Here is an 11,611-nt window from a genome sequence, read left to right as displayed (position 1 = left end):
GCTGGGAACAGAGTGCAGGACTTCACTCATCTTCAGGAAGAGGAAGGAAGGAGTCTGGTGGGCTGCATCCTGTACACCAGTCCTTCCCACCCTTAGTTCTTCAGTGCTGGAGGAAGAATGCAGCTGACTGGAGCCAGGGTCAGCGTAACCTGCTTCTCAGACTCAGCTGAGCCTCCACCCTGGAAATCCCTTGAGCAGGAACAGGGCAGACAGCTGGAAGTAAATGTCTCCATGGTAAAGGACAGGAAAGCAAATGGGGTGAATATCATGAAACCACTTTACTCCAGCCAGAGGCAGGGACCTAGATGAAGAACCTACAGCAGAAGCATCCAAGGTTGACAATAGCCCCCACTACAAACAGAGGCAGAGGGCAGCTGGAAAAGGAGGTAAGAAAATGGTCCAGAGACCTAAATTAAATAGCACTTGCAAGATGACAACAGCAGGCTGGGATCTCAGAGGTGAAAGAAGAGATATGACTGATCTGAAGGCTAGAAACAAAGGAAAAAAAACGAATGGAAATATGGTCTCCCTGTAGTCAGTACAGGCTCAAGGAGGGTAAGATGGGAAAGAACACAGAAACAGCTGCTGAGAGACAAGTGCTAAAAAGGAGGTGGATGACACTATGGGAAGGAAAATATGCAGAGATCCTCATGGACATTCTGAAGGAAAGTGGATGAGACACATGGCCTCTCTCAGAGCAGAGTAGCACTTGCTGAATCCCCAGTTCCTAGCTGGAAGTAACAGACAGGGGAAAGGAGATTAGCTGAAGGTCAGGGGACTACAGCAGTGCAGATTATACAGTGGCGTGCAGCCTTGCCACTGTGCAGCCCAACACTCTGCTCTGCTGAAGGGACAGAGACAGTTTCGACCCAACTCTCAGACCTTCAGCTCTTAATAATCACAGAGGCCTTGCAGCTGGGCACAGGGAGTGAGGGTGAATTTCTTCTGAAGAGAAATTTCTGCCCTGAGGAAAGCCCAGCATAGTGACACCATGAGCATTTGGATAACCAAGAAACTCAGGTCTGTGCAAGGGGATGCAGTGGCAATAATCAGGATGACCTGAAGTGTTTAGAAGACAGAGGGTGCAAAACCTTGCCAAAGATGGACAGCTGATTAGGGAGCTCCAACAGCACCTCCACCTGGATGGAGACTTTTTAAAGCAAAGCACTGACAAGTTCAAGCAGGTAAAAGCAAGGTTGCCCCAAATCACAAGATTAAGGTGGGACCCTGCAGGATGCAGGTCTGGTGCAGGCCCTGCCAGGGAAGGAGAAGGACAGGGTCTGAGGCACAGCTAGCCTTAGGCCAAAGGGATCACAGGCAAGACAACAGGCCAGACATGCTGCAGAAAGGGCTTGCTGTAGTGTGAAGCTGTAAGTGGCTGCATAGGTGGCAAGCCCCACAGGGCTTTGTGATCACTTCCCTCATATGCAGAAGTGCGAGTGGGCTGCTATGACCTCCCAGTGCAGACTGAGTTGCCAGTTGCAACTGTTGATGGCTACTGCAAGCTCTGACAAGTCACAGGACAAAGGCATTTGGTTCTGAGGGAAAGGGAACACATCAGAGGAGAATGCCTTCTCCTGCAAAGAACAATGTTGATACATTCAGGGGCTGGGAGCATCAGGTGACATATACATGTTCCTAACCCACCACCTGTCACTGCACTCCCCAGCAAAGAACAGGTGGGATGGGAATGTACCATTAGCCTTGAAGGAGCAGAGACAGAGTAAGACTCCCTCACTGAGTTCTGTGGGTTATGGAGGCTTCTGGTTGCTAACACTGTTCCAGCTCATGCAGTAGGTTTAGGGGTGGTATGTGTGGTGTGTATGGAGCAGATGGCTCCAACAAACTCAAAAACAGGAGCAGGAAGAAGTGGCCCCCTGGAGAGAGACAAGCACTTGTGAAGATAAATGATGTGGCCCCCTAAAAAACCCTCAGAGCATGATGGCTCTACTACCTCTGCCTTACTCCTCCCACAAGATGTTAGCGGTGAAAAGTTGCCAGACACACCTGAAGCAGGGACAACCACTAGTGAAGCAGTCAAGCATGAGTGAGAGGTCCCCTCTGTGCCATGTACCACAGCAACCACCAGTTCTCTTTTAACAACTGCTCTTCTCCTGAGGGCAAGGATCAGCTGCAAAAACAGGTACATTCTTGTGCCCCCTTTAAGGCAGTATCAGGCCCCTGCTTTGCAAGTGGGAAAAGGAGGCTGCAGTTTGCTGCCCTGGCCTCAGACACAAATCAGTGTAGCTGGAGTGACCACGGCAGGCTGTGCACTGCCAGCTGATTATCCCCTCTGCAGCACATACCACCCAACCAGTCAGCAAGGCACAGGTGATGATCTTTCCTCAGGCATAAAAGCAGCAAGAAAGAGGTAAAAACAGGGAGGACAGTCCATAGCAGGACTTGATGGGCATCACCAGGCCAAGGTGACAAAGGATGCTTTCAGCAGCACTGAGGCAAAAGGCTTCTTCCACAGGGGAAGAGAGAAAATCAAGGGCACTGCCTTTCTGGGTGTGGGTTTAGGTGGCAAGGGACAAGGACCAAAGGTTACCCTGGTCCCAGCAGCCTCATGGGGTAAAAAGGAAAGACAGTACTCTTGTCAGATCCTCTTTGTCCATCTGCCTACCCTTGCAGATGGTGAGGGAACAGCTCTTGTGGCAACCTGGCAGAAGAAGGACCAGGCAAAGTCACCTCCCCTGCACCTGGGTGACCTGAGTGAACTGTAGGCTCAGGCAAGCAGGTTTGTTTACTTCCATCATAAGACAGGATAGCTGGACACAAGCAGATAGAGCAGGGCATGTGATACAGCACCCTCTGCTTTGGTCAGGACTGAGAGCTCCCTGGCACTGCTGATCTCAAGGAGCATTTAAGGGCTACTGGGGAAATCCAGGGTGCATTCAGCTGTGGTAGTGGATGACACAAAGGGGAGGGAAAGAAGAGCACAAATCCACTGAGAGACACAAATTCATGCCCAAGCTCCCATTTAGATTAGTTCAGAAGCAAGACAGCTGCAAGAAAAAAGAAGAGAGAGGTTGTGAGCAAGAAAGGGAGAAGACATGAGACCCTGAAAAAACAACATACTATTCCCGCTCCTCTCTTTCCGTCTCCCAGCGTCGGCGCCTGGGGGCACAGAAACAGAAAGGGAGAGGTTACAACCACGGGAGTAGGTGCTGAATTCTCCTCTTTTGCAGGGAACTATGCATACAACATGGCTCCCCATCATCCTGAAGAAGAGAAACCTGCCAATGGTCAGGCTGGAGAAGACCTTCCTTCCAGAGCTCAGCAATGCCTCAATTCACAGCAATCTGGAATACCCACTGGTCCAGGGGCAGAATGCTTTGCTCCCAGCTGAAGGGAAGCTGGCTTCACTGGGAAGGTGACTTGGCTTCATACCATGGACATTGCAGGGAGCTCCTGAGTGACAGGGTCAAGTAGGAGAGACTGTAGGAACTGCCTGGCTGCCATCTGAGCTCCCCTCCCATACATCTCCTCCCCAGCCAGGCAACAAACACACATGCACCTCCCTCCTGAAAATCTCATCCTACCCCATGGATGAGCCAAGCAGCATGGACTCCTCCCTGTGTCCACAGTCCTGTTGATCCACAGCTTGATCCACAGTTACCATGTCCCTATCCCTGTGCTTACCAGCTCTCCCTCTCCAAACAGCTGGCACCCCTCTGCCTTTCTGCCTACAGCCACTGCTTGCACTCCCTCACACCCAAGGTGCTCAAGCATTGCCTCAGAGAAAATCCAGCCCTCTCTCCCCACTGGAGGCCAGAGCCGTGCAGCCCCCGTGGCTTCCTGCCAGCACCTGAATCCTGACTGCTTAACCCTGCTGCCTTCTCCCCATTGGCATCTCCTGTGATTATTCCTTTCTCCTTGTTTCCCTTCCACTACCTCTGTACAGTTGATTTCCCCAGCCACACCAGGGAAGGATGGGCAGAGGAACCACAGTGACACAGCTGCTTATCTAACCTTATCCAGGTTATTTAAACCAGGAGAACTCCTTGTTTGATGCTGGATAAAACCAACTCTTCCCACTGTTGTGCAGGGAATGCTCCCTCTGCTGTGGAGCTGCCATCCCCAATGGGCCTCGGCTTTTGCTGACAGACACTGTAGCCCACAAATGCATTGGGCAGGAAGGATCCACACCCAGACCAATTTATCAGCACTTGAGATGTGAGCTAAGCAGCACCACACCTGGAAAAGCAGCATACTACTGCCAAGTGCTCTTAACAAGGACTGCATCCAGCAGTCACAAAGACACCTTCAGATGCTTAACAAAGCCTTTACTGTGGCAGCTCTCACCCTTCCTGTGACCTCTTAGTCCTCTCCTCCCTCCATCTGCTGGTCCTCTGTAAGGGCCCCTGCAATCTCTGTCACTGAAGGGACCATAAGCGATATGGAACCCGTGGGGACCACTCAGTGTGTTGAGAGAAGGATACTGTAACAAAAAAGCCAGTAAGTGGGGACTTCTTCCTATTCCTGGAGCTCAGGGGATGCAACCAGCACATCTGCCTCTCCTCTCTAGCTGCTCAGGCACACAAAATGGGATTTATCCCTTCTGCCTCACAGCAAAAAAGGGCACTAATCATATCTTATTCCCTTGCCACTCTCCCGTGCTTACCTGTCAGCATCAGTCACCAGGGCCAGGCGTCCATAGTCCCAAGCAACTTTACGTAAAATTGAAAAGACAAACAACAGTGCCTGAAAGAGACCAAAAGAGATGCTGTGAGAAAAAGCATTGACCAACTTTGTCCTTGTCCGCTACTGTCACTAGAAGACACAAAATGATTCACACGAACACCTCTCAGTGTCAGAACAGAAAAAACAGTGCCTTTATTCTCTGACTCCAGTATTTATAGATTGTTGACAATGACCAGGGATTGGATAATTAAGTTACCGCCTTCCCAAGCACACCGGTCATGAGAAACATCCATCAGAAGACGTTTCTTAGAAGGAATGTAATAAACAACTTATGTTTGTAGAACTTTCATGGGAAAGTAACTAAAACTATGAAAACATTATCAGAAGGCTTCAGTTTCCAGGGTGACGCTCTACATGCAGGGCCACAGGGACAAGGAGGGTAGGAGGGGTCAGAGTCCTCAATTAAGAGAACACTGAGACCACAGGAGAGCACAAGTTCCCCAGGACTGTTAAATCAGACTATCTGGATAGCTGCGGGAGGCAGAGGTCCAGGATACAACACACAAAGCTAAGGTAGCCCCACAGGATCAAAAGGCCTTGAGGCTCCTAGAAGTCAGAATTATGGCTGTATCATTTGTGGTCCCACAGCTACTAAAGAGGAACACGCAAAGCCATTGGGTAGACAAAGCTGCAGGGACCTGGCAACATAAGGTGGAGTTTTGGGATGCAGGACTGACCCAACATCACCTCCATCCTTATGGCTGCAACACCCTTCCATGGGGTTCATTGTGGTGGTATTGGAGCTAAGTCAATAGTGGCTAAGACCACAGTGTCTAGGAGACATGATCAGGGCCAGAATGCCAGCCAGCAGCAAAGTCAGGGATGGCATTTGGGGCCCTCAACCCTAATCATCTGATCACTGTCCTTGTTTCATGGTTAATTACAGGAGAAGGTGTCAAAGCAACAGTAGGTAGACTTACGAGAAAGCACATAAAGTCAAGGGCTAGGACAGTAGGCACCCCACCAAAGGGCAGCCCCTGCAGCACAGTGCTCCGGATGCGTGCACTGTAGCAGTAGTCCTTGGTAGTGCTGTTGTTGTTGCATGTGGGAGTTTTGCAAGGGGCCCCTACTGAGCCCAGGGTGGCGATGACGTAGGGCAGCATCTCTACAGCTTCATCGTCTTCCCTGGGGAAAGGAGAGAAAGAGCTGGTTAGACACATGCCAGTTTGATGACAATGTAGCCCTGTTGGAGTTGGGGGCCAACCTTGCCTGCCAGATCAGGCTTTTCTGTGCTACAGGATTTTCCTGGGACTAGTGTCCAGGGTCAAGTTCATCTGAGAAGCCTGCTGAGTTTGGTGGTGCCAGAAGAACCCATATGCTTCAGTAGCTATGGTCCCACCATGGAGTCTCAGAACTCCTTTCCTTGTTTTTGTCCACTCTCACACCATTTAGGTGCAGCTGTCTCACAGACTACTTTTCCTGAGAACACTCAAGTGTCCCTGCTCCCCCTCCTCAGCAGGGAAAGCATTTAGGTACAGGAAAAAGTGAAAGGGTGGGGTAGATGGGGCATGAAGTCACTTCTGGATGATAGAAACAAACTGCTATAGGACAGCTCCTGCATCATGATCCCACAATTTCCTTTGCCTGGTTGCATAAAGGCATTAGCTTTATTAGGCTGAATCATCACCCTCTCTTGACTGCAGGCCTCAGCCTCCACCTCCCAGGGCACCCGCAAGAGGCTGGTCATACCTCCTGCTTGTTTTCTCTCCTTCCTCTGACTTGGAGGCCGTTTAAATGCAAGCACACAGGGTAGAAAGGAGGCTTTGGCTCTACTATTTAGCTGGTCAAATATATTTTTTTTTATTTCAGTGCCTTCCCCAAACTGTTACAAGACCCACAGTGGCACGCAGCTCAGCATCACTGCTTGGCCACGGGGAGGTCCTCCTCCTGTGCAGAGCAGATCCATAAGAAACACAGAGCTGATTATAGCAGCAATGGATAAATGCAAACTTAATAACTCAGATTAAGACATGCTGACAGCAGAAACACAACCACTTTTCAGAACAGGGCTGAGAAAATCCCATCAGTTGCAGAAGGAAAGTGAAAATCTATACAGGCTTTTGATCCCTAAACCATTCCTCTTATTACTAACATGAACCACACAGAACAGCTGGATAGCACAGTATCACTTCTGGGCAATACCTGGCCTTTTTTTTTCCCCAGAAATGCCATCCCTACGGGCTGGGCAAAAGAGCCATCGCTTGCCCAAAGAATGAGTAAACTGCCACCACCACTGTCCTTCAAGCTCTGAATTGTTTGGTGACATTAGCAGAGGGGATGCAGGGCTCTTACCTCCAGCTCATGGGTATATTGGCCATCTCCTGCCTGGCTGCAGAGATTTATCAGCATCGAAGCACAACACTAGCTGGATAGTGACCACAAAACAATTCGCTGCGGTGACCTAGAGAGCTCCACTTCAAAGTGATCCCTTCCAGCACAGCTCGAATGGGTGCACAGCTACAAACCAGCTGAAGCACTGATGACAAAGGGCAGCCTGAGAAACAAAAGCCCATCTGGGTACGGGCATTTGGAGGGGGTCATCCGAATTGGAAAAGCCACAAAGCAGCCTGATAAGACATAATTCACAGGTATAGAAGTGGAGCAGGGCTGCCTACAGCAGAAAAAAGGAGCAGAAAAGCAGGAGAAAAACAAGACAAGACATGAGCTGGGAATAAATTGGGAGCACAAAATAACTCACTCTGGCTGAATTAACTAGAGACTCAGAAGCTCTAGGGAAGTGATGGGAAAAAATGATGGGATGAGACTCAAAGGAATACCACATACTTCGGAGTATGAATGGTTACACCCCTCTGTAAATGCAATCTAGATGAACTGAATGAAAAAAGAAATACCTCTCAATCCCCTTTTTGGGAACCTTCTAAGCTTTTAGCAATGAGTTCCAGATTTTGAGTAAAGACTACAATCCTACTGTAACACCATAGCCTTAAGTTCTCCTTGAAAAGAGTAGAAAAAAGGACGAAAAAAAAGCAAATAAGAAAAGCATTTGCTTTTTCTAGACCTACTAAGTTCATGACTAAGTGCTCTCTCCTTCCCAGGACACAAGATGTCTTCTGGCGCTAACCACTCACCCACACATCCCTAACACATTCTCCCTTCTTACCCTATGTAAAAGTAACCAGAACCACATACAACATCCTGGGTAGGGAAATGACCTTGACTGCCAGAACAGCATCCTGATGCTCTCAACATCTCTCCTCACACTACTTCTCACGTAGCTAAGCATTATTTACTTCTCTGATGGCATCTTTGCACATTGAGGAAAAGCACCTCTGTCATCAGCCTGCAATCCCACTGTCCTGAGTAGCCATGGTAAATTAGAAGCCAGCCATGTCCCAGAGCAAATCACTCCTTCCAATACACCTGGCTGCATGCTTCTCATCTGGCAGATTTTAGGTACCTTTTCTGGGCAATTAATAGCAAAGGACCTCATCCTTCTACTCTTGTCACATTAAAATTGCTAGTTCACTCCTTGACTTTGTTTGTGGAACCTCAGCCAACTTTTGAGCCAGAACTCTACATCTCCTCCAGTACGCACAGTTTTCTTAACAGTTTTCTGTGAGAAATTCCAGAAATTTTCTGAACATCCAAGCAAGTTACACAAGTTGGCCAGATGCTGTTATTTTACCATAGTATTGAAAGACTTGCAACAGATCAGGGAACTATGACTTTCCTCTGCAGACACCACATTGTTTACCTCATTCTTGCATGTTTTATAGCCCCATTTTCCAATATGTTTTTCTAAAAAGAAATGAGGCTCATATGCTCACATTGCCCACAAGCCTATCTAAACATTATTTATACAAACTGAAGAAAACTTCTGCAAGTCTACAGGTAATTTAAGACACATTTCAGAGTGACAGGTCCCAGAGATATTTCCCCTGAAGCCTAGAGGATGGACTAGATATAAACCTTCCTAGTCTCTTCAGTAACCCAGCCAGAACACTCAGAAATGCAAAAGATGAGGCATATGCCTAAGGCTTACACCGCCTTTTCACAAGCTGAATCAGGAGGCACAGAAGCAGTCCATACCATCCTTAGTTATGCAACCTTCCAACCAGCTGGTAAGCACAAGGGGCTCCCTCATGGAGGGAGAGGTGCTTCAGGTGCATGGGAAGCTGGGAAAACCTCACAGGAATGTTCAGAGCACTTCTGCCCTTCTAGTTCTCTCAGCTGCAAGAACAACTGGCAGCAGGCTTGAGGAGATCTGCTCAGAGGAGGTCTGACCTAAAGTGATTCTATCACTTTAGGTCAGACCCACCAGGGCTCTCCTAGGGTTACAACACCAATTTATGCAATTAAGAAAAATGCTGACAACCAACTCCACAGTCTTCATTAACAGTGCGTACTTAGTATCCTTCACCAAAGGCCTTTCCCAGGAGTCTTTCAGCTGAGTAGGAGACTGGCTGGAGCCGAGTAGAGACTCTGCTTCCCAGGCAGTCAGTTTTCCCAGGTACAGTGCAACCCATGGGCCTCACAATACCTCTTTCCTTTGTATTTGGTTTGCATCTTGGTCTCAGATGCTCACTCCAGAGGACTCTCTGCCCCCACCCTCAACCAGGCAGGGCATGTTCCAATGTGTCCTGTGCTGCAAAGTGCAGGGCTGGCACCTGTACCTGATGTTAGGTACAGTGTTTCAGTCAAAGCATGGGTAGGGAGGAAAGGTGGTGCTTGCAGCATGCAGTCTTATGGTAGAGAAGCACAGATCCCAATTATGAAAGGAAATCCCTTCCAGCAGTGTGGGAGGGATAAGGGGATTTTTCTAGCAACAGCTGCTCTCCCCAGCTCAAATACACACTAAAGGCAGAGATCGTTTTCCAAAGCTTTCTGTTTTGATCCCAGTGTCTCCCTCTAGGGAAGGACCCTGCATGTTTCCTTATGCTGCCACCACAGGTGAAGGAGCATCTCTGACCACACAAACTGTGCTGCACTGGAACGTGGTTAAAGGTGCCTTTCCTGATCCTACCTTCTGCTTAAAGGCTGTAGGTCAGGGCAAGCTTGGCTCAGCCTGGGCTGAGATGCTAACATCAGCATGAGCTCCTGAGCTTCAAGAGACAAGGTGCAGGGAGTTGGTGGGAAGCTGCTGTGAGTCTGGACTGGTGGGAACCAGCTCAAGGTATCCAAGCCCTTTCCCATCCAAGCATGGCTTGTCACCACAGAATATAGTGGGGGCAAAGACACAGTAAGAGCAGGACATCAAACTAGGTTCCATGCAAGCCCCAGAGGCTTCCCCTCCTGAACTCTGCATAATTAATGCTGACTTCCTCAAAACAGCGAAGACAGACTTGCCAAAAGGCATTTTCCACTCTTATTCAGCAATACTGGACTCCATCCCCTTCTCTATTAACAGTAGGAAGGAGGAAGAGAGGAAGTTCGTCCCAGCCAGAGAGAAGCCTGTTCCTGCCCTGTAGCATAGCCCCTACATCCCCAGCAGGACCAGCATGTCCATAGTGTCCCATGTTTTCACCAACATGCGTCAGGAGCAGAGGCATGCAGCTTTCAACCTGAAGTCCCTAAAGTACATCTCACCTGGTGCTGCAGCCCCAGCATCTGCCTGTTAAGCCCTGTGCAAACACAGCCCTGAGAACTGCTGTTCTTGAGAGCTTGGTGGCCCCAGCAGAGCAGGGCAGGACTTCTCCTCCTCCTTGTCTTCGTTGGCACCCAAATGAGGACCCAAACAGTAGCCAAGCAAGCCTCCACACTCCCAACCATCCATTGCAAAGAGAAGGCAGAATGAGGCAGAATAAGGCTGGGAAGGCCAAGATTTCATGCCTTGGTTCTTCACTGCTGTGACTCTGGCTGCAAAACATAAGCATCAGGATGCTTACGGAGTCATGCCACAGTCTGGCAGGGGGTGACATGCAGCAGAGGTCTGAGGGACTCTTGCAGGCAGGGGATTGGGAGATGCCTGCTGAGGAGGCTGCCTGTTCCGCACTGAATTCTGCTGCAGCACTCTAAGGCCAGGGCAGACAACAAACAGCACTGCAGGTCTTCCCAAACAGAGCATTTCCCATTCTCACCAGCTCACCCTTAAGTCTCTGCCCCTCATACTCGGCACTCACATCCTCTGCCAAACCCCTGGCACCAGGGGGAAAGAAGAAAGAGGAAGCACTGTGCTGGGACTCAGGCAGGAGTGACTCAGGAGCTGGACAGCCAGCTAACTGGACAGATGCATTGACACAGGCAAGTGTCTGTGTTCTTCCAGCCACACCACTGATGCCAGCCAGACACAAGGATGTGACCCGAGAAAAGCCTGCAGAAAAATATAAATCAAAAAAGTGGATGCTTGAACTCACAGATGGAATGATGTAAGCACACAAGCTACGTTCATTTGCTTTCTCACCAGTAAATGTTAACTCCATCTGTAATTAGAACAGCAAGATTGTGCTCTAGTAGAAATACATTTGTTTATGGAAATGTGACAGTCTCACAGCAGGCTGGAGGTGCAGAGATAGGCAACTGGAAACCAGCAAGTCTGGGGCTAGAATACCAAATTTCCAGACTAAAAATAAAGCAATCTAAACCTTGTGAAATCTCTGGGGAATGGCATTCAGGGGAGGTGAGGTGTGCTTTGGTTCTCAGACATGGAGGGTGCTGTGGACATGGCCTTTCAGACCTGCTCCTCTGGGGTTTCCTTGGTTCCCAGTACCACAGGTAACCCACACTGTGATCCCAGAGACCTGAGCCCAGATGATGTGCCACCCTGAGCCTCTGCCTGCCAGGGCAGTACAGACCTGCCTGCACTGGGCACTTGGTAACCCTCACACAGCAGCTGGAACTCAAGATTGATGAAGCCTTCTCACCTGCACCTAAGTGACCTGCACCTAAGTGGCAAAGTCCAGCAGTGCTCCGAGAAAACTGCTTGCAGCCACAAGCAGACCACAGG

The 11,611-nt window shown here is 49.3% G+C and overlaps 1 protein-coding gene across 3 annotated transcripts in view; it reads right to left on the bottom strand.

Moving 5' to 3' along the window:
* TMEM63B (transmembrane protein 63B) overlaps nt 1-11,611 on the bottom strand; it is a 53,670-nt gene that overhangs the window by 13,219 nt on the left and 28,840 nt on the right. For 2 of the 3 annotated variants that reach the window (XM_058836674.1, XM_058836676.1), the window contains exons 2-4: nt 5,628-5,832; nt 4,628-4,707; nt 3,082-3,120 (exon numbers count right to left, since the gene is read on the bottom strand). In XM_058836674.1, coding sequence (XP_058692657.1) covers nt 3,082-3,120; nt 4,628-4,707; nt 5,628-5,810 — 302 coding nt within the window. In that variant the 5' untranslated portion in view covers nt 5,811-5,832. The remainder of the gene's footprint in view (nt 1-3,081; nt 3,121-4,627; nt 4,708-5,627; nt 5,833-11,611) is intronic. The other variant, XM_058836675.1, reaches the window with a different exon arrangement.

The sequence above is a fragment of the Poecile atricapillus genome, chromosome 3 (genome assembly GCF_030490865.1).
Source record: "Poecile atricapillus isolate bPoeAtr1 chromosome 3, bPoeAtr1.hap1, whole genome shotgun sequence".
NCBI classification, from domain to species: Eukaryota; Metazoa; Chordata; class Aves; order Passeriformes; family Paridae; genus Poecile; species Poecile atricapillus.
This window is presented reverse-complemented; position numbering and strand designations above follow the sequence as displayed.